The 23,774-nt window shown below is 41.3% G+C and overlaps 1 protein-coding gene across 1 annotated transcript in view; it reads right to left on the bottom strand.

Moving 5' to 3' along the window:
* Positions 1–3,217: 3,217 nt before the first annotated feature.
* wnt4 (wingless-type MMTV integration site family, member 4) overlaps positions 3,218–23,774 on the bottom strand; it is a 26,992-nt gene continuing 6,435 nt past the window's right edge. Inside the window, exons 2-6 of the mRNA XM_004559912.2 lie at positions 9,840–9,921; positions 7,385–7,538; positions 6,916–7,047; positions 6,468–6,610; positions 3,218–5,443 (exon numbers count right to left, since the gene is read on the bottom strand). Of these exons, the coding sequence (XP_004559969.1) occupies positions 4,973–5,443; positions 6,468–6,610; positions 6,916–7,047; positions 7,385–7,538; positions 9,840–9,921 (982 nt within the window). The 3' untranslated portion in view covers positions 3,218–4,972. The remainder of the gene's footprint in view (positions 5,444–6,467; positions 6,611–6,915; positions 7,048–7,384; positions 7,539–9,839; positions 9,922–23,774) is intronic.

Genomic DNA, 23,774 nt, shown 5'->3' on the forward strand with positions numbered 1-23,774 from the left:
TGTTTTCTTTTAATATGAGAAGTATGCTGAAGAGATCTGGGAGTTTGAGAGAGGCCTGGGAGGGCTGGGCCCTGGGCTAAAGCCAGCCTTCTCCTGGGTTCTCTGAGCGACTGGCATTAATATCCAGCCAACCTGCAGAGTTAACCCTTTGCACGCTCACAACACAGACTGATGGAGAAAGACGGCAAACTTTTAACGGGCTTTAACCTTTAACGTGCGTAGGTAGCTGAGTGGTAAATGGAGCTGTCTGAGGGATGAAGTGTTGGAAGGGAAATGCATTGGGATGAATACATGAATATATTCCAAATTTAATTTTAAAGAGCTCCCCAAGATGCCTTTTAATCATGCTAACACCGTGTCTGCAGAGAGCCAGAGCTAATTCAGAATTCCCAGGCTTGGTTCCATAAGTGAGGAAACTTCACTATCCAGCTGATTTGATCCCACAGAGCAGCCTCAGAACAAATCCTTACCTGATATTCTGTAATGTTTTTGACTTTTTTTTTTTTTTGACAAAAGTCGTTCTTAATAATGCATTTGAAATCACAAAACTTCACTTTTGCAGTAAATGAAAAGAACCAACCCCCCAAAACACTACACCTGAGAATATTGTTTAGGGAATCACAACTTTATACCCTTAGCAATGGTCATTTCGGTATCTATAGTAGGGTGCAAAAGTCTTGCAAAAACCCTTACTTCTTTATGTTTTGCATGAAAAATGGGAAATGAGTGCAGCGATTTATTGAAATGTGGAAATACAGTATATGTGAAAAAACAGAGTTTGTACAACTGTAACAAGCTTGAAAGTCAATTTTTGGTGTGATCATCTTTATTCTTCAACGCAGCCTGAACTCTCTTAGGCAAGCTTTCTTGTAATTTCTTTAAGTAGCCTTCAGGAATAGTTCTCCAGGCTTTTTGAAGGACTTTCAACGCTCTTCTTTGCTCTGCTGATGATGGCACACTGCTTCAGTAATGTTCAGGTCTGTGCTCTGGGGAGGCCAGTCCATGACTCATAGTGTTCTCTGTGTTTTTCTATCCAGGTATGCTTTTACTGAATTCACATATTAAACAAAATTACCTTTTTCAATGTGTTAAAGAAGATAGGTAGACAGATTATTTTCCAAGAAAATATATATCTTGAAAAGTATCTGACATATGAAGCTACAATTTCACAGCAATCTTTATAAATTAATAGGCACGCGGCTTGGTTGATTTGAGAGGGATTGACCCTGAAAGTAAAGAGAAGCAAGCCACTCTCTGTCCTTTAATATGTCAGTGTGACTCATGTCTCTTTCTTCCTCTCACTCTCTTTGTCTCATGTGTAAGATGGATAATTTAATTACAGTTTGGATTTTGGTCTTTAAGTGAGCGGATAGCCCACATTGTCCTCATAATCCACTGCAAAAATAACAATGATAGTTTGATATTGTTTTCTTAAGTTTTACACGTGCCTGCATCTACTAGGAGCAGTAGTGATAAAAACATTAACATGTAATTACAAGGCCAAGCCCAAATGACTCTAATGTGTCCAAAATCAGAATACTGGAGCTGTGCCTGAATGTCATGTTGAAAAATTAGGCTTTCACCACTCAGACTCTCTCCACACAGATCAAAATCTGATGGTACATTTCAGAAAAAAACATGGCGGGTACAGGAAAATTACTTTTTAATATAACTGGGTACATGACCACTTTGACTGAGAGGTGTGGAGCTGTAGTTAGGCCTCGCCTCCATTGATTTGGCACAGTGAACTGGATTTCTTCACTTTGTGGTGAAATGCTGTGTGGTACAAGTGGTACAAGGCTTATTCAAGAGAGCTGCACTTCACCTTTGGTGAGTAAAATTCTGGTATTTTAGTAGTCTGATGCTTAGCTGATAGGTGTTCATCCCGCCCATACAGTTTATGGCCTACTCACTAGGGACGGGAATTGATAAGAACTTAATGATTCAGATTTAGCGTGTTAGAGGTATTTCCCCTTGTGATCAGTGTTGGGGCCATTACTCAAAAAAAGTAATGTATTACACATACTACACAGAACACAACGGCTTTAGCACCACTCTGAGTTCTTGGCTAGCTTAGCGTTAGCAGGCACTGAAGATGTGTCAGCAGCATAATGCGGTTGATTCCGCTGTGGACGCAGTTTGCACTTTATCATTGAACTGTTGTCCTTTTGTGCAATAAAAAAAATTGTAATGTCAATATCCAAGCTGCAGGATGCACCACTATTTTCCTCCTCTGGCACACAAACTAGCGCAAGTGCAAGGGGAACCGATAAGCTGAAGGTCCGGAGACACATGATGAGGGGTTCAGTCATTCAGTGGACGAATGCACGTCTGTCACCTCGTTGCATGTCTATGAAAGGTGTGTGTATTCGATAGTGAGTGCCTCTTTTTGTTTGGGGAGGTTGGTTATGGCCTGTTAAACGTTTGTGTGGATGGTATGCTAGGTATTAGTCTAATATGTCAGCTATGATTAGCTTAAACATTTATGTTTCAGTGCTCATAAATCCAGATTTGTAGCATTTTGATTCTGACAGACTCTCTAGTGTACACAGATTAAGTTGTAAAACCCCCACTGTCAGCCTCTTGTCTCTGCCACAACCACAACCAAGAAGCATTAGCCTTCTCTGGCTGTACAATATATGTCACTATCTCAGCGTGCGTGCACACACACACACACACACACACACACACACACACACACACACACACACACACACACACACACACACACACACAAATTTGGTTGCAGACTTTCGCAATCAGTGTGGCCACCACCACCCACCTCATGTGGGCCATCACAGTGGCTTAATGAAGGACAGATCTGAGAGTGGTTACGTTTTCCGCAGAGTGGAGCGCTGACTGGGTCCAGTGTTAAGTCAACGATATTGGAGACGAACGAGCAAGCAAGCCAGAGCTGGAAGGGTGCAGGGGGGGTAGAATGATACTGATAGAGATAGAAGGAGGAAAAAAAAGCATATGCCATGTGGTCTGCATTTCACTATAATCCCTGTTCTAGCCTGGTGTTCCTGCTTGTGCTCCTTCTTCAGCCCAAACCCAATCAGACGGGCTTTGAAATCTGAGCAGTCGCTCCGGTTCTTCCCAAAACTGCCTTCCCCACGCTGCAGGAAATACATCCTTGGTTGGTGTAGCATAAGCGCTGATATATGGTGCATAAACTGTGTTTATAGGTATCAGGGGTGCAGGAAAACATCTCGGGGTGTACTGCTCACACACTCATACACACACACGCACGCACACACACAAAATACTGCACAGTGCAAACTGTGGCCACATAATAATGCAGCTGAAAGACACGGGAAATGGGTGATTTTATTGAAATATGTGTGTCTGTCAGCAGAGCTCTGTGTGTGTGTGTGCGTGTGTCTGGAGTTGGTGGTGGAGACTCTGCACTCTTTTACTTTCCATCTTCTTGACTATTATATCTGCCTCTCTCTCTCTTACACACACACACACACACACACACACACACACACACACACGTTTTATAACAAAAAGCGACAAAAGCCTTTTTTTTGACACAGCATATATTCATTATTAACATACATTCATAGGCAGTATAGTCTTCAGTGTATAAGTCTTTACAGATCTACAGTATGTCTCTATGATGATAGCAAGTTATTATAGGAAAGCTTGGCTTTATGATGGTGGTACAAGATGACAGTAGAGTCCTGAAAGTGGCATGAGAAACTGTGTGTGTAGTGTGTGTGTGCGTGTTAGGAAAGGAACAGGGAACACTTGGTCGTGTGATTTTGTGTTTGTTGCTGTAGGGCGAGGGCTCTATGTGCGCTTGGAGAGAAAGTGCTTCAGTCATCATGTGTGATGAACATGCTCGGCAACCCTCTGGCAGACCCCTTTCTTTGTATGTCTGAATGTGTATTTACATTATGTCTGTTTGGAGATGCAGGCATGTCGCTGTGTGTTAACTTGACTGTGTGTTGTTTGCATTAAGCTGACTAGCATTTGGCAGATGACAGCGTGCAGCACAAGGTCAGAACCCGCATCGATTCTCAAACGAGCACACAGGGTGATGCCAAGGACATGCGCCGAAGCTGACGTAGAAAGTGTTTTTCATGGAAGCTGTCTGGTGTGTGTTTGTGGCTAGCAGCTGTGGGTGAATGCAGGTGTGAGTGTTTTGTTTGACCGACGCCCATCACCTGCCTACTGAAAAAACAGGACACAGCTGACAGTGGCTTTCGTCCGTCCGTCATCGTCCTCTTGTCGTTAGGAAGACAGTGGATGAGTGAGTAGAGCAGCATCAGGGTGTTGCGGAGGGCAAAATAAGCGACTGAGAGGCAAATGAGCCTCAGCGCAGCCATGTATACTCAGAAAGCAAATCACAAAGTGTTCCTCTTTGTTGTTTTAGCCTGTCCTGTGACAGACTCGCAGTCTCCATTTTTGTCTCCAAGTGAGTCCCTGAAGCAGCAGCAGCAACAAGGGCTGACGGCCAACAACCCTCCTCCTTAACACAACCCCCAAACCCCCAAACTGCCTAGCCGTTTGTCTAGTTTGTCCATGATAATCTCCACTCGTCGGTTTGTCTGTAGTCCTTCTATAACTGCCCCTGTCAACCCCCTCAGCAAAACTCTCAACAAATAAGTTAAACATTACAAAAATAAGGATCAATGACAAACTAAATATGACTGTGAGGGAGCGAATCAGGAACTGAAAGATGCTCTCTACTTGAGAAGAAACAAACAGACTGTAGCTTTATAGGAAATCCCATGCCTAATCTACTGATGTCCACTAAGGTGGCAAAAAAAAATAAAGGATCGGATGACCTTTGACCTCTCGGGCAATCAGTCTGTGTCTGTTGAATAGCAGTAGGAGGCTGGGATGGTTAAAGGAGATGAAGGAACTAAACAAGTCCTCCCTACTCCCTCTTTTCTTTAGCCGATCAGGAGTACGGGGCATTTTTTGTCTATCAGCAGTTCCCTCTGTGCCTCCGCCTCCATCACCGGCACGTGTGAATCTCCACCATTTTACGGCACTGTTTGCATTTGACGTAACAGCACCAGTGGAACTTACAGCTGCACCTGTCCACCACCTCCACCTCCTGTGTCTGGAAGCCACGGCCGCAGCACATCAGCTCACAGCCGTCGATGGCCTTGGATGTTCGGTTACACTGGCGACCCACCGTGCCCAGCATCCCTGGCGTGCGTGGATCGTAATCGCAGAAATCTGGACTTGGTTCCAGGTAGACCAGGTCTTCATCCGTGTGAGGTTTGAACTGGGAATTGCGAGGAACAAGGACTTTGGTTGTGCCCACCTTCCGCTGCTCTACCTCGGTAGCGCCGTCAAACTTCTCCTTGATGATGTTGCCCACCTTGCGAAATGGTGGCATGGCTTTCCAGCAGGTCTTCACCTCACAGGAGCCTGAGACGCCGTGGCATTTGCACTCCACACGCATGTGAGACAGGATGGCCTGCAAGGATTCCAAAGAACATTTGGTTTGCTGAAACAGCTTTAAAAGCAGCAGATCTGGATGCCAACATCTGTTTCTATAACGCTGAATTTGCTCTCAGTAACACCTAAAACAAAAATGGAGCTTTGACTCGTATTTCTATTAAATGACTTGATACCTGACTTTGCATTTATCTCAAATAATTTGTGTTGTCTTTTAGTTTTCTCACATTTTTTTAGATCTCTTTTCAGTAACTTCATATTTAATTTGGACTTATGTTAAATGACTGAAGACCAGACTTGATGTTTCTTTTTAAAAGAAACTTGACTGAAAATTAATGCAGTGCCACCCTACAAAAGGGCAAATCGAATTACTAGAGACTTGATTCGAGGGTTTATCTCTTATAATTTGGGGCTTAACTTTCTATTTGGTTATGCTCACTTGGACTTTTCTCGAATGGCTGGACTAGACTACTAACATCAACAACATTAAACTTAAAGAACTTGTGACATGATTTGAGAACTCTGGGTTTGACTTTCTAGGCTGACTTGAGAATTGACATTGACTTGTCACATATGGTGTGACACTTGGACTTGTCTTAAATAACTTGATCACAACTTGGCTTAAGCCTGTTTTTAACGTATATAATCCTGACTAGTTGTTTTTTTTTAACTGAAGGACTAAAAACCTTTCAACTAAAAAAACACTCAATTTAAACTTATTCTCAAGAAGTTAAAACCTGACCTAGATGGACTTGTCTCAAATGACTTAAGATTTGACTGTAATGGACATCAAACCCCTACAAAAGGTAAAAACTACTTTTTAAAATATCTTGATCCTTTGAATGGCTGGAGACTTGACTTGGGAATGTGTCTTATAACTTGAGGCTTCTCATCTACTTGAGAGTTGACCTTGGATCTTCTGTAAATAAATTCAAGGTTTCAAGCTTTTCTTCAAGCTTTTTTTTTTTGTTATCTTGAATGACTTGATTGTTTCAAATAATTTGAACATAAGCCACGGCTCTTTATCAACAGCAGTGGATTACCTTTCTGCCGGCCTCGTTGTTGTGCAGGTTCATGAGAGCCCGACTGGAGGACTGGCCTTTACTCCTCTCCCTCACATCGACAAAGGACTGAGAGAAGGCCACTCCATATGCAATGTTATCGCTGCAGCCTGACCACTGGAACCCTAATAAAGGATATTAATACAGAGACAAGAAACGGTCATTGTAAGGCTTTTAAATGTTGCACTGATACTATACCACAAGCTATTTTTCAGTCAGGTTTTATTCTTCATAAACTTATAATTTAATGTGGAAATGTGTGTGGGGTGGTTTTAAAATGTCATCATTAACAGTCTCACAGTTATGTCTGCTTGGAAAACAATTTTCATATTATATAGTCTTATTTCTGCATTAAACTGTACAGGATCAGTTGGCCCTTGTGTTTCCTTTTCTGAGTGTGTGTTTGTGTGAAAGAGTGAGAGAGACCTACCCTCTGGACTGACTCCATGTACATTGTGGTCACAACCACATTTTTCCAGCTCCCCGCTGCTGCAGGCCCTCGTGACCGCAAACGCCACACTGGCTGCTGAGATGGCATACACAAAGGCTGCTTCACGGGTGCCTAACACACAAGCATAAACACAAGCACACAGTCACATTGTGTCATTATGCAAATGAAAAGAGCTTGTACTTCTGAATGATCAGATAAAGTGTATGTGTGTGTGTATACACACAAAAGTGTGTTAAAATCTAAAGAATTGGGCCCAGACATTAATACGCTGGAGCCAATAGAAATGGAAACAAGCTCAAACATTTCACAGTATATAAAACATGATGAGTTATTTATGTTGCACTTTTGTAAATGCAGAACAGATAAACCTGTTTTAGCATTATAGACCAGCTTTAGTGTTGTCTGCCATTAAAGTGTCTTCTGGAATCGCTGCAGTGGATGATCTTACCTTGCGTGACCACTTTCCCAAACACAGGCATCGACTCCAGTGTGGAGCAGTTCCATCGACGGTTGCGAAACTGAAACTGACACTCATCTATAGCCAGCTGGGCTCCACGACGCACCGCATCCATCACCTCCACGCTCCGCTTACAGATCTGAACCTGTAGTGGACACACAGGAGCTGCGTCACCCACAAACGAAGAGCATGCAGCTAGAAAGTTTTTACTGTTCTGATCTAAGCTTAAAATTAGTGGCATGGATACTTTGAGAGGTGTGACAACAAAGGCAGCCGGAGGGGATATTTGTCTTTTAGGACTCACGTTAGCTAAAATGAGTCACTGGGTTGAACTTGTCAATTTTGTTGATGCTCTTGGGTCTTTTAGAGCATTCGTAATGGAATTATCTGGAAAATAATACAGTTTGCTGTGTTTTTCCACCTATCCAAGAAGCTTCCCCATCAGCATTTAATTAGTTTGTCACTTACACTGATAAGCAGGTCCATTTGTGCACTTCATGGATGTAGTATTCAACCCAGACTTGCTCCTCTAGCTAATGAATTAGCTCCCCACCCTCTCATCTGTTTATATAGTCATTTCTGAGTCCAAAACCAACATGGGCAAAAATATGAGTGCTTCAGAACAGATCCTCAAAAAACGGTTACGTTCATCTTTTAATTACGGTGTATTGTTACTACCTGTTTCGGCACTTCATGATGCTTATATGCTCAAACTTTCAGTATTAGCATAATACATTATAACACCTATGCTGCATGTGCTCTAATAATTTGGTTTGTTGGTATGCTGGTAGTTATGTAATACTTGTATTCTGTCAGAAACCAAAATACAAGACAAATTAAATTTGACCTGATGGAGGGGCCTCATGACAAGTAAGAGGATCATCAGAATTAAATTCCATTGTAAATTTTCCTGGAGGGAAAATGTCATTGTAATCAATCCGAAACTTGTCAAGAAAATTTCACCCCAACCACAAATGCCAACTTTGGGGTGGCGCCAGAGGAAAAGTCAGGGGATCAGCAAAGTCATGTCTGGGACCCGGGAATGTCTGTAGAAAATTATGTCCCAATATATCCAGTAGATGTGGAGATATTTCGCTGGATAATGAAACGTTTGGGATTACTGGTGGCACTACAGGAAATGTCTGGGGATCACCTGAGTCAATAGGAGTCAGGAATGTCAGTGTAAAAATCAATGGCAATGCAACCAGTAGTTAGTGAGACATATCAACATGCTAACTTTACTACCTCTAATCTCCATGAGCCTATGAGTTCCAACGATCATGGCAAAATTTTGTCCATATTGTTACCCATATGGTTTTCTTGAACATATGTAAACTTCTATATGTAGTTTTGTAAATGTATTCAGTTTTGTTTTGGATGACCTCTTGGATTTAATTTAGTAAATGGAGCCTATATGTTGTTAGTGAGGCAGGACAGACCACAGGTAACCGCTCAGTGTGCACGGCTGTGCGTTCAACTCAGGTTGGAATTTTCCAAGTTGAGGATTACAATTTCCAAGCTTGGAGTGTCCAAGACTGACAATACCGAATGTAAACGATCAAGATGGCTTACCACGAGAAACCTTTTTTTTTCATGGCAGGCAATGCATAGAAATCAGCAAAGCTTAGCTGGATATGGAACAGAGGAGGACAAAACAACAGCTAGAAGTGGCTGGAACAAATAATATCACCACATATCTGTTTAAAATACCTGACAAAGCAGTAAACCAAATGCCATAAATGTTGCAAACAATGTCATAATGTAGCCTAGAAGCCTTTGATGTATTCTGTAGATGCTACCATATCGAGTAACATAGTAGCCTTAGCTTGTTGGGGTTGATGTACAAGTCAGGTCCCAGTTTCTGAATCTTCCAAGGACTCATCTATGAAGTGTTGTCCTCTCAAGAGGAAGCAGGCTGGTTTTGTTTCTGCTAACAACTGACATCAGAAAACCAACGAGCTAACAATCCTTAAAACCGCTTTATGTACACTTTTTTTTTTACGCTCAAATTCTTTGAATGTAGAGCTTTTCAAGAATTAACAGCTTGGTTTTACTAGTCTACACTATCAAACCTTAAAAATGATTGATAGCAGTAGTTTATAAATTCTCAGTGATGAAAGTTGAAATTCCTTTGCAGGTCCTTCCATGAACATTTCAGGCTGGGTCCAAAAATGATTCAATCCCCCAGAGACCTCCATGTTAAAATGGCCAACTTTACAGCCTTAGGAAGCCATGCTTGTAGGCTGGTGCAATAAATATGTTTGCCCTGTATGGATAGTATTGCTCTTTATGTATATCCATACTGATATTGGAGTTTTGGGTGTGGACTGATGGACACTGATGGACAGCTCACCTTGACTGAATATAACTCTTTATAGTGAAAAACAAGTGCATTTGTAACTTCATAACTGACTTAGTAACTTATTACTACAGTTGAGTGGAGTACCTGTCTCTGGATCAGGCCTCGTAACCTCTCACACGTCTCCTCGTCCCTGATGCTCCCCACTGATGACAGCTTGGCGAGGTACCTAGTGGAAAAAACAACAAGGCTTCTTTAGTGAGCTCAAAAAGGAATATTTCATTTTACAAATACACAGTAAATGGCCACAAGGTGGATTTGAACAGGGCTCTGCATTAAACTTTATGCTATATGGGTTGCTTGCTAAACTGGCTCCCTCCCCCTCCTAGATCATCATTCAGTGCAAATATGATACACAAAGAAATTTGTGAGTCTTGAACAAACATTTACTTGGAGCCTACAGGAGGATGCTGGTGAAGTAAGAAGAGTAAGGAGAGTCAGCCGTATGATGCAAGCAACAACTCGAGTATCCAGCCTGAACTAACTTGCAGACTTTCTTGAGCCATGCTCATCATTAATCATTCTTACAGTTGGGAAGCAGAGCTGCAAAAAGCTCCCGTGCCTTTGTGGGAATGTTTTGGATGAACATCCAAGTGTGAGGACATTGAGAGGAGGGAAAGTGGCTTATCACACAAACACACCACCTCCAGGCCAGACAGGTCAGGGAGATATACTGCACACACACACACACACACACACACACACACACACACACACACACACACACACACACACACACACACACACACACACACACACACACACACACACAGTCTAAGATATATGAGAAAATGGCATCAGTCTGGATGCCCTGACCCTACCACTTCCACCTCAGCCTCATATCTCAAGTCATAGCTTCACCTTACAGAAATAGGCTTTCTCATAACTACCCAAGCTGTGTACTGTCTGCACCCCTCAGTGTCCCAAGACGTCATGTGCATGTACATGTTGAGTCTAAAATGTTTTGTTTTTCTAAAACAAACAGATGTGATCCTTAGCTGTTTTCATTTTCCCAAAAATGAAAAAAAAAACAAGCACAGGTTAGAAATTGGTATCTAATAATGATTAATTTTATTTTGGTAAATTATTTAGGGAAAATGTGAAGGCTGAAGTTTAACTATTACACCTGCTTTTGTGAAATACAGCAAAATGGCAATTTTACAACAAGATTTTGCCGAAACAAAGACAGAAGAAAATAATAAAAAGAAAATAATAAATGAAGAATAATGTTTTATAAACAATGATAATGATACTAACACTTTTTCCTGAGTTCATATTTTATCTCTAATTTCAAGACACTTATGAATATCATTTTCATACAGTGTAGTGTCAGTGAATAAACTGGTGTATAAAAATATTAAAAATAAAAGTTGTATTCCATATCGTTAGCTTCATAGCATAAGTGCCTAAGTCATTGACTTAGTCAAATGACTTAGGCAATTATGCTATGAAGCTAACGATATGTACTTTTTGTTTGCTTTTTATGCTCATTTTTGCATCTTGCTGGAAATTGATTTCCAGCCTCATATCTGTGAGTAAATATCTGCAGAGGGAGATTCAGGAGGTGTTAATCAGCAATCACACAAGGCTACAGACCAGTTGGCAACCACCTTCAGTAGGGAAAAGTGAGTATTCTCCAACTGGTTGTGAGTGGTTTCTGGAGGTTGCTGTCACTCACTGCTATAGCTTCAGACACACAGGTCTAAAAACTGGTCCTCAAAAAAACTGTTATTAATGCATCAAAAGGCTTTGCTAAGACATGGAGGGATGCCAAACCGTGTTCTTTAGCAGGCGAAATCCAAAGAAGAGCTGAGTATTGATCTCTCAGTTCTCAGGAAACACTGGATTGTGATGTGTTCTGTGTGGCTTCACAGCATCAGTAAATATAGTAGTATATGTATTAACTCAAAATGCTCAAAAGCTGGCATACACTTTCAAATGTGGTATCATATCTAGATTTTGAAGTGAACACCCTGTTTTATCAGGCATCTTTCCACAGACCTGTGCTGGATTCTCAATCACATTTTGAAAGAAACACATGCACATTTGTTAAATGTAATTTATTTTCTTGCCACTTTTGGGGCAAAAAATGACCTTGAAAACTGAGGTTTTCAAGGTTTAATATAGTTAATGTTTGAAACCATCTATTGTAACTTTTGGTCATTTCCAAAAGTTAGTAAAAAGGAGTCTAAATCTGAGATTAAAAAAAGAAAGCTTAGAAGCCAAAAAGTTGAAATAATGGGCTGTGACTAATTCTTTAACCACCTGTTGGTCTCACTGTAAGGTATTTCTGAAGGGAGAAAACGAGAGGGAAAAAAGAGCACTGCATATAGTTATATAGTCGTATAGCCATGTCTTTTTAGGAGACATGGCTGATTTTACTATGTAAGAAAGAATTCAGTAAATGGGCACTGGTCAGAGTTTGAATACCAAAATGTCCCTTAATAAAGGCAAATTCCAACAGAATTAACTTTTAGACTATTATTCTGTACAAGTAGACGTGTATTTCCTTCAGGTTCCCCCAGCTTCTTTTATGAGTCTTGGGTTATGAGTTCCCAGACCACACATACCTCTGTAAAGCCCTGCTTGCCCATCTCAATCAAGCCATGGCGCACAACCAGACTGCAAAGAATTCTTCTGTAAGATTACAGACCAAACTTTAATATAACACAAAGCCAGCTGAAGTTCTTTACACTGGCTAAGGCTATAGGTCGTTTAATAAAGTTGGCTCGTAGCCACTGCTCAACTCTTTTAACCTCTTAACATCCACCAGATCACTGGAGACCTTACTAAGATTAGTTTTCTTTAAGTCATATGCTAAATAAGTAAAAAAGCTGAAATCGCATGCATTCCTTTTGGCATTACAGCTTCCCTGTTTGGGTGTAGTGACGAGCGTTCTATAAAAAGGGTGGATGCTAACGTTACCAAAACACTAGCCCTGACTCTAGATGGGACACAATGACCTGGTGGATGTAACACGTGTTAATGGGGCAGTATTACGATGCCGTCCTTCTTGAGGTCAAACAGCTCCTCCTCCCCCTTCACCCTCTTCATCGCCACCTCTCAACAGCTGAGATAATGTCTTCCTCTCTCTTTCTCTCTGTCTGTTCCATGGACTTTTTCTCTTCCCATCCAGACAGCGTCTGGATTAAACACTCATCACTGTGATAACCCTACTCTCTGCCACTCTGCCACCTCTTAGCCGCATCTGCTCACATCCTCCCAAACGATTGACATCATGCGCTCAGAAAGTTAAAGCACCTCCATGCTGACCTTCAACAGAAAGTGTGCACTATTCTCTCATGTCGTGGACAACAAGCATTGTGGCTGAAATTAGCACTGATCAGCACTTCTGTGTTAACGATGGAATATGTAAAAATTTGAAATGGTTACAATTAACTCTATGAAATGTATCACATTTTAGTGTATTGCAGAAGTAACATGCTCTGATAAATAGTGACTTGCATGTTGGCTTGGACAACATGCAGCATTAAGCAACTACGGAGCCACAGAAGGTCTGAGCTGGAAAGAGAAAGTGTGGCTATTCATTTGTTGAGTCAGAAAAAGTGTGGGCAATGCGGAGGTGCTGTAAACTTGCATTCTTCCTAATGACTAGCAAGTGGGGGATTTCTCTTATTGCAAACACAAGTCATGCATGAAAGTCTTTATGAAAATGACCCCCATTCCTTCACAATTTATCACCTCATTTATTTTCAAATGTGTTCAGGGCTTCTGTGGCTACTTTCAAGTACTCTTTACAGGTTTGTTTGTTGCATTGTGATTTAATTTAGAGTAGACTAGATGATAAAGGAAGATGCTTCAAAAGACCTAAAGACTTCAAAATGAATGTTGAGTTAATCATTTAACAATAAACCGTCATTTTATAAAATATTTGTCTTTTTGAAGCCAAACTGAATCCATGTAAAACCCTGAACTTGAACCTTTAACAAAGGACACTAAAACCTGACATTTGCAGACCTCATTATTTAGTGACATCATCATTAAACAACATGAGAGTGTGAAGGATCATGAACAGTAATCAACAAACAGGTAATCAGAGGAGACATCATGTATGCATTTCACTGAAATGTTTATCTGTGATGTGCTAACATGTAATTTGGTGGAAAGAGGACTCGGATGTTTTGTGAATTGTACACAGTGTAGAAATGTCAACAAGCAATACAAATGAAAAGTGTAACAAGCAACAAGTACTGGAAGAATATAAATGGCTTACTGTCTGGACAAGATACATATTTATCATTATTATTAGAAAATATTGGCTCAAAGTAAATTCCCAGCATATGTGGATTTGCACAACTCCAATCTGAACGACCTCCAACCTCCAACCTTTCTAATCAAGGCGCGTAAGTCAAAACACCTGTGTGCACACGCAGTGCCAAATCATATTTTATAAGTCACTCAGAGGTTTGGGTTTGTAAAAGGAAAATATCTACAAACTACAGCTACCAGAGTAATGTTTTTAATCAGAAAAAAAAGAGTACGAGGTATTTTACAAGACAGAGTACAATTAAATCCAATACATTCAAAGAAATGTACAATGTAGCGTACGTTTAAACGATAGCGCTGAAGACAAAGACACAAAGTCAGCAAATTGTATCACTAATCTGAGCCATGCGTGGTCCACCTGGGTCTTAGATCTGACGTCAATAAAGCTGAACAGTGTTGGGATCTTGAGCAATGCTGACAATGTGGAGCTGCTTTGGTAATCGTGTGTTCAGAGGGATTCATGCGGTAAGTAATACAAGCCACTCCAACCACAAGCTCTGGTGTCATACTATTAACTCACCATGCAACAAGTCACACTCCTGATTGGCTGTACTAAAATGTGCAAGTGTGTATTTTATTGATTATAAATGTAACTTCTGATTCCTCTTTGAAAGGTTAATGCTGTTGCAGAAACTGGGAAAGAACAGAAGTCCCCATTGAGCAAAAGTGGCTGAAAAGACATGAAACACGACTTTGCCAGTTGTTTGAATAATGTTGAGATTTGGTTAAAAAGTGAACGGTGCAAACATGACAGTTTTCCTTTAACTCTTCAGAGACAACAGTGCGAACCACGGCGCCCGCGTGTGAGAACAATAACTTTGGATTTGCCTGAAACCTGTAAAGATAAGGTCACCCTTCCTAGTCCAGCTAGGAAACTAGCAAAGTAAGTACACCCTTACTGCTTCTGTAGGAAGTAAGAGGGTAAGTAGCAGCCAGGTGCTTTTTGCAGTTTCCTGGTCTTGAACATTGAGATGTGTGTTAACACACAAACCACAGTCCTCTCAGGAGTGGATGTCGCCCCAAGGTCAGACTGCGCAACGTTCATAGAAATTACAGAAAAACCCAAACAGACCAGAAAATCTGCAACAGAATGAAAAACCCAGTCAAAGTGTGGACATCAGCCTGACTGAGATGCTGTGGTGGGATCTTATGAGAGCTGTGCGTGAATGAATGTCAGCAAACCTCAATGAACGGAAGCACCCCTCTAAAGAAGAGTGAGCCAAAATCCCTCCACAATTATCAGAGACTGATGATGATGAAATGATGACTTCAAGTTATTGCTGTTAAAGGTGGTTCTTTGTGCAAATTCTTTAAATTTAGCCTGGAAATGTTTTGCTCAGGTAAATCCGCACGGTTTCAAGGGAGCCCTGGGCCTCACGGTCGACCCTCTAGCTCTCTGTGAGGTACATCCTCTGATCATTTTCAACAGGTCCTGCCCCTCATCTCCCTCCCTCCATCTGAACTGGATCGAGTCCACTTCAACTCTTCTCTCTGATTTGCTCGATTGCAGTTGCACGGCTCTCATCAAAGACATGTGGGGCTTTTGATCTGTCTTTGTTTTCTAGCATAGCCTTGGGCATGGTGCTACGTTTGGGTCAAGGCATCCAGCTGGGAGACCGTCAGTCAGCACGAAATAATCCCCCAAAACAAAAAAAGGCCCAAAATCGCAAAACAACTGACAGCAGCACCCACACAAAGAGACAGAAGCAGCTGGATGGCATCGCTCTGGCCTGACATTCACCCTGGAAACATTTAATAAACAATGGATAACTTGTTATTCAGGTAATTTCATAGATGTGTGTGTGTGCGTGGGAAAGCTAGTTGAAGGCCTTGGGTGTGTGCGTGAGTCCTCTCCCACTTTATCTGTTCATTTTGCAGTGTATACACTTCACTTCCCAGAGATGAGGTTAACAAAACACCTCTACAGAGGAGTCAACCCGTAGAAGGACAGAACACTACACACACACACACACACACACACACACACACACACACACACACACACCATCATCCCGGTTTCTCCCCCTCTTCTCCCTCTGTCTCTCGGGTCTCTGGTGCTTGCGTGCCTAAATCTCAGAAGCCTAAGCCCAGTGGAGCCAATGGTGCTGTGAAGGCTGCGACGTGTAATGCAACACAAACACACAGCGGCCTGCGAACGCACCGCGCTTCAGGTGGAATGCTCCATACCTTTCACCCTCCATGAGAGGCTGAAACTGAAAATAACAGATAAATATAAACAGAGCGCCATCATAACTGCAGGTTTATTGCAGCTACATAAAAAAGAAATGAATATCATTCAAAAACTCCTGTTTGTATTTCTATAACAATATGAGCCCTGTGTCACCATCAGAGATGGGCAGTAACGCGTTACTGTAATCCCATTACTTTTTTCAAGTAATGAGTAAAGTAAGGGATTACTATTGCAAAAAAGTAATTAGATTACTGTTACTTTCCTTAAGCACGCCGTGATTCTGTTTGTGAGAGTGTCTCATGACAATGACGTACGAGCGTGCGACGCCCGTGGCAGCAACAGACGTGTGCAGATCAACAATGGATAACATGACATTACTTTGAATTTGACTCTGTAAAAAGTGACAAAAACATTAGCGTGCGCTGTTCACTCTGCGTGGGAAGAAAACTTTTTTTACAGCGAAAAATTTAACTTGAAATCTGAGCGAGCACCGAGCACGCTGCCACGGGAATGTGACATTCACTGAGAAACCCCCGGATCCTCCCACTGACATGACCACTGTGGCACCGGGCAAACCTCCACCCGCCCCACTCCTGCTAAACAGGTGACAAGATTTAAGAGACAGGACTTAGTCCTGCTAAATCTTTGATTTTATTTATTTTCTGCTGTATTTTGCCCTTATTTTATTTGAAAGAGTGAATGTAAACATAAAGAATTATTTTATTTTATATGCTGGAATATGCAGAAAAGAGGTTCAAATGTTAAACACATTTCTTCAAGACAACGACTGTTGCATATAATTAAAATTTTGCAATGTGCGTAAAATTCAAACTAATAAAACAAGTTTTAAAAAGAGGCTTTCCATTTGTTTCAGTTTTGTATGATGCATTATGCAGAAAAAATAGAATTGGGCTGAAAGGTCTTTTGCTTTATTGCGTATTCAGGTTGTGTATCATGTTTTTAAAAGTAACTTAGTAATAAGTAACTAATTAGTTTTGAAAATAAGTAATCAGTAAAGTAATGGGATTACTTTTTTGGAGAAGTAATCAGTAATAAGTAACTATTTACTTTTTTCAAGTAACTTGAACAACACTGGTGGCCATTAATAAAGCTTTTTCATATAACTCATTTATAAAATGATAACATTTTGTCAGGTGTATTAAAGTACTCTAAGCTCAAATATAATATCTGGTCAAACACCCACGACACTCCTGGTTCGAAGCTGTAAAAAGTCTGTGATTTAAGATGTTGCACTAAAACCAGACAGAGTGATTTTTGAACCCATGTAGGTTCAGGGGTAGAGACTAAGTTCAGTTAATGTTCATCTTTTTTAGCAGAATACTGTTTGCAACACCCACAAACTGAAAAGCAAAACTTCATCTCAGATGTGAGATAGATATATTTTGTACCAAAACTACCATCATGCTTTCAAGGGCACACACACAAACAAACACACACACACCCTACACCAATGCCACCAGGAAGTACCCGAGTGCAAACCAGGATATGTTGGTACGTATGAACCTTGTTGGTACAGACTGTAGTGGCTATATGAGATATCAGTACAGACAAATGATCAGAATCAGCAAGTACCTTGAAGAGAACCAGCTGAGGTAAACTAAGTGCAAATGTACAGAGGAGAGCTGCTATTTAGACTTTCTCTCTTCTTTGCTCTCTTCCTGTATCAAATATATAGATTAGAAAGAGAGAGAGGGGAATGTAGAATGACCAGTTAACCTAACCCTTCTGACTGTAAGTCTTTGGACTGCAGGAAGGAGCCAGAGTACCTGGACAGAGTGCACAGAAACACCCCTGCTCGGTGCTAGATTTGACCTCTCTTCTTTCAAAAGTCTCTCTTCTCACCACAAAAATAAAAAGAGGGCCAAAAGGAAGAGAACCTGCAGACAAGAGAGAGCTGGGGTAGAAGCTGTGATCTGTGCTTCAGTCAGTCTCTTCACACAAAATGACACAAATGCTTCCAAACTGCAGCACACTCTCTGCACCGCCATCGTCTCCAGTGTGTATTTATATGAAAATATCCTCATGTTTGACTTTCCAGTACTGAACACACAGCAGAGGTACACAGTGACCAGTAAATATAGAATAAATGGGAAGTGCAAGGAGGAGCGCTGCAAGAAAAGAGTCTTTTCTGCCGAGGGACTGTGTGCTTGTTTTACAAGAGCTGAGACAAGCCTGCTACCAGTTACAGTCAACATGCACTGACGGTCATTTTTCAGCAGCGCAGTAAAAGCAAATGAAATAATAAACTTTTACAATGAGCACTGCTGGTGGAGAACATGAGGGCAGTATACATTCAAAAACAAGTGGCCCCAGCTAACCCTCAGTGTGCCCTCTGCAGTGTTTCACACAGCATGTAAAGCAGATACTGACCTGTAGAGGGCACTATTCTCTCAGTTTGGCTTAAGCCACCTTCCTACACTGAGCATCAACACAGAACTAAACTCTCCACCTTCTAAACTTCCTGATGGCTTTACGCTGCTGTGAACAGCCAGTGTTGTACATGTGCCTGTACAAATTAGTATTTGGAAAACACTCTGGCAGTGGCAGAGGCTTCTTGTCCACATATCCATCTGTAATAGGGTTACAGCTGACCTTATATGGAAGTGCAAAAATGATTGACCCATGACGGATAACATTTAAGAATCCCTAACGAAGGTGTCAGTGTATGCCACATGGAGATAATCAAGATATCCAAACATTTTCTGTCTCCAAATATGTGCATTATAAACGATATAAATACTTTATATCCAGCGTGCGAAGGAACCTGAATAATCCACTTTGTCAAATCGACGCAATGACGTTGCGCTTGCAGTGTTTTATAACCCAGTCTTCCAGAAACCACATTCATGCTGACTGGATTTGCAGCAGGCGTTTTTACACCACGATCAGTAAAAATAACTTTTTTAAAATTTTTATTTTATTTTGTTATTTGAGTGTTTCCAAGTGGCAACACTGGTGCCAAAAACAGCAGTTCCTCCAATAGGCACTTGACATTGGGATCCTAAAGCTTCAGTGCAGATTCTGAGGCTGCATATGGCTTGCTGTGTGGTACAAACTGTGCCTCAGTTTTGGTGAATGAAGTTATATTATTTTAGTAGTTTTTTTAGCACCGTTCAGCAGGTGTCTGCACTGTATGACTGCAGCTTGAAACTGCTTAAAAGCAGAACTTCAGTGAGTACATCTGCATGACATTTCTATTTCACATTTGAAGCCAGCCTGTTGCTTTTTGATTCAAACCAGCGGATGGCCAAAATTGCCAAGCGTGTATAGCCCAAAGAAAAGAAGAAAAATGACATCTGAGTGCAGCGAATGGCTTCACAGTAAGTATTCTGATCACTTCACTCCACCTACACACAGGTTTACTTCTTTATTAGATATGTTCTTATTATATATTTAAAAAATATTATATCTGTTAACCCAGGGTAATGGGTAAGACATGTTTATCTCAAGTTAAAAAGAAAATATATAAACTTTAAAAAAAAAGCCTTAAATGTAAATATGTGTTAGGAATGGCAGAATGTAAAATGTTTTGGGATAGCACAACATTTGCTCAATTATATATGCAGTTAATGCTTTTTCTTCACCCCTCTTTTATTATATAATCTAATTAAGCAGGATCATCTCTGCATTTATAAAGCAAAGCATCGTTCGGAAATGGGCTTAAAACAAAGAGAAGCAAAAAGTTAAAAGTAGAAGCACCTCATCACTAAAAAAGACCCGCAAAATTAGTTTTTGTGTTTGTGTTTTTGTTGTTTTCTTATGAGCCCTCATCGCATGCATGATCTCTCCCTCTCTGCATGTCAACACCGCTGAAATGCAGTAGCTGGTTTAAGAAGCTGGTGTCGGCGTTGTTTGGTGGATGTGTCGGGTGTTGTATTCATTTGAGACATAATACTCAAAACGTCCTTGTGACACCCGCACAAAAAATAAAAGTAGGGGAGAGAGACAGTACCTTCAGCGGAAAGAATGAGAGATAAGGAGGGGAGGATGGAAAAAAGCTCAGACGGAATCGTTTAAGGTCAGACGGTGAAGGCAAGAGAAGGAAAAGTGGCTGTGAGGCAGGGAGATGGTTAAGTGATAAAAGATTAAAATGTTAAAAGGTGAGAGGTCAAACAGTCTGATGAGTTCAATTAATGCACAGTCTACAGTTTGCTCTGCAGCTGTGTGTGTGTGTGTGTGTCTGCGCGCCTCTACGTTTGTCTTGGTGTATTTATATGCTGCTGGCTCCACTAGAGCTGCTCATTTCCCCCTAAAAATAACATGCTCTGCCAACCCCACAACCCTCACACACTTGCACACAAAAACACATTTTCACACACGTTTGGAGAAAGAAGCAGTAAAAGCCATGAAATTAACCTCCTGCCTGGTAGCCTCAAAAGGCTACGAGCCAATTACTGTGTGTGTGTGTGTGTGTGTGTGTGTGTGTGTGTGTGTGTGTGTGTGTGTGTGTGTGTGTGTGTGTGTGTGTGTGTGTGTGTGTGTTCGTGTGTGTGCGGGAAACAATAGCTGTGAACAGCTGATTATTTCTAAATGCAGGACTTGGCCGTGTCTGATTCCTGCGACATGTACCTGTGGCCGTTTCTGTGTTTAGGTAACATTAGCCAGCTAACTGGATGGTTTTGTGTAGCTGGGTTTGGTAGGACAAAGATGATAGGCATGCATGATGATATCAGCTTGTGAGCAAGCAAGTCTCTATTTGTCGGTCAAAATTCTCTCATTCGGGTGATAAAGCTAGTAGTCAAAGTATGCTGCTGTCAATTTCCTTAAAAGCTGACAAATAGAGGCAGAAAAAAAATTGGTGGATGGTACATTTAAAAAATCATCTTCTTTAATAAGCCAAGACATAAGCTAACATGGGCTAGAAAGAGCCAGATGTGGCTAGAATGTACATAGAAGAAAAGCGATCAATAATCTGACTGCAGCTATTATAACCCCAAGATATACAATCATCTTCCATTTATCCAATTCAGAGTGGGAAGGCGGCCTTATGGTAGGAAGTCATTGGACACTTAGTTTGGATCCCCTTTGCTTTCAGTCTTAATTTTTCAGGGTACATTTTCAGCAGATTGCTCATCAGAGATTTTGGTCCATGTTGTCATGACAGCATGGATGTGATTTGACCTTTGTGACAGGGTGTATTGTCCTGCTGGAAGCAGCTGCCAGAAAGAGTGTACACTGTGGTTATAAAGGGATGGACATGGTCAGCAACAATACTCAGGCAGGCTCATCTGGTACTGAGGTGTCCAAAGTGTGCCAAGAAAATATCCTCCACACCATTACACCACCTGAGATCCTCCAGGATGGATCCATGCTGTCACGTTGTTTGGTCCATTTTCCAGTTTTTCCAGTCTGCTGTTGTCTGACTTTGCCCTCAGTTTCTGGTTCTTAGCTGACAGGAATTGCAACTTGTGTGGTCTTCTGTTGCTGTAGCTCATCTGCATCGACGTTCGCCGTTGTGTGTTACCAGGTGCTGTTTTGCATAGCCTGGTTATAACGAGTGGTTATTCAGTTAGTGTTGCATTCCTATCAGCTTGAAGCAGCCGGACCATTCTCCTTTGACTTCTGGCATCAACAAAGAAACTTCACCAGAAGAACTGCTGCTCACCAGTTATTTTCTCTTTTGTGGTCCTGGAGATGGTAAGATTGCAAAATTCCAGGTTCTGAAATACTCAGAGCAGCCCACCTGGCACTAACAGCCATGTCATGCTCAAAGTCACTTATATCACCTTTCTTGCCCATTCAGATGCTCATTTCAACATCAGCAGGTCATCTTGGCCACGCCTGAATGCACTGAGTTTCTACCATGTTGATTTGATTAGATATCTGAGGTAACAACCAGTTGTACCAGTGTACCTAACAAACTGGAATAAAGAGGATAGAATAGGATTGTGTCCGAAGAGTTCAATTATTAATGCCTTTTCCCACAGTGTCAAAGACATTTTTATGATTATTTTTTTTAAATTTTCACATTCAGGTTGGATAGATAAGGAGATAAGCTGGCTTGTGAAAATGACATCCTTCATGCGGAGCAGGCAGGTTAGGACTTGCACCATTTACCGCTCCTGCTTACTGTTTACACAGTTAACACATGTGATGTGCACATAACCCAAGTATTGTACATAACACTAGATATATAAAGAAGTCCCCGTGCATGTGGTTAGCATGGTTCTTCTCACCTTTTCTGCTACCAAGTTAACACTACTCTATAGAATTACCTACTTTATACTTATACAGAGAATCCTATGAACAAGTGATTGCCTGCTCCGACTTAAAAAACGTTATATTCAGTTCAGTTTTAGTCCCCTTGCATGCTTTATATTGTGAGGTAAAGACCCCGCAGTAGTTTAGGGTCTCATGCATTTGTTTCAGGTCATCTTGAATAAAACATTAAGTCAGTTTTGTAAATTTTGATCTTTCTGAGTTTCTTGTCTTTGAGAAATCATTAGCTATGAGCTTTTTTACTGTCAATAAAATGAACATTAGTATCGTCTATTGTAACGCTACAATAAGATACTGAAGATACTCATTCTATTAACATGGGCACCATTTACAGTGTTGCCAGTTGTAGCAACAGTGGAACAACTAACTTCACATTGTTTAAGAACACTTGTCTGCACCTATGACTGTCCTGCATCTGCGTACGGTTGAGATATTTTTTGGAGCATTTCCTATTCCTGCCTCACAGGAGCATCACAGACGCTGTAGTACAAAAGCAGAAATGCAGTCAGCTGTTCACACCACAGGACCCCCCAGACCTCCAAAAGCGTGTTATGTCTTCTAAATGCCCCGTGCACCTCTCTGTTGGTCAGCCAGGGCTGCTTGTCTTTTAGCGGTGCCGGCGTTTCCTCGTCAGCCCCCAGCAGGACCGGCTGTAATCTGGTTATCCCGTGGCTCCAAGTGTGCCACGATAATTGCACACACTCTGGTGACAAGAGGGCTCGAAATAACATGCCACTGATTTACCACATGTGCGAGCGTGTGAGAGAGAGAGAGTGCGCGTGTGAAAAGCAGTGTGAGGCGCCAGTGTGTACCGCAGGGCTTTCTCTGACTACTGATCAGCTGCCATCTCTTTATCACCTTACCATGCTCGTCCAGGACGCGCAGTACGCTAAAACCAACACTTTGCCCTGCTTTTAACTTCCATTCAAGACAATAAGAAGACACTGCTGAATCTGTCGCAGACAAATGTCAAGTAATCTTTTTGTTGCCACTGCAGTTATTAATTATTTTAAATCGTCCTTGGCGTCAGTTTAGCACGTTATCCTTACAATATTTGCAAACAATATTGCTCAATAACAATAATAACACACAGTCAGTTAAACTCCAGGGATATTGATTTGTCCACTTTGGAACAATAAACCAATGTCAATCCACTTAACCTGCTTTAGGGCAAATCATAGTGACGACAGATGCAAGGAGAGGCAGAGACAAGACAGCTCCCTCGTCTGATAGATCTTTCTCTTGTTTGCTTTTTGCTGGTGTCCCTGTCAGTGCTTGTAGCTTGATGTCAGGGATGATGTGTT

Source organism: Maylandia zebra, linkage group LG5 (genome assembly GCF_041146795.1).
Source record: "Maylandia zebra isolate NMK-2024a linkage group LG5, Mzebra_GT3a, whole genome shotgun sequence".
Lineage (NCBI taxonomy): Eukaryota > Metazoa > Chordata > Actinopteri > Cichliformes > Cichlidae > Maylandia > Maylandia zebra.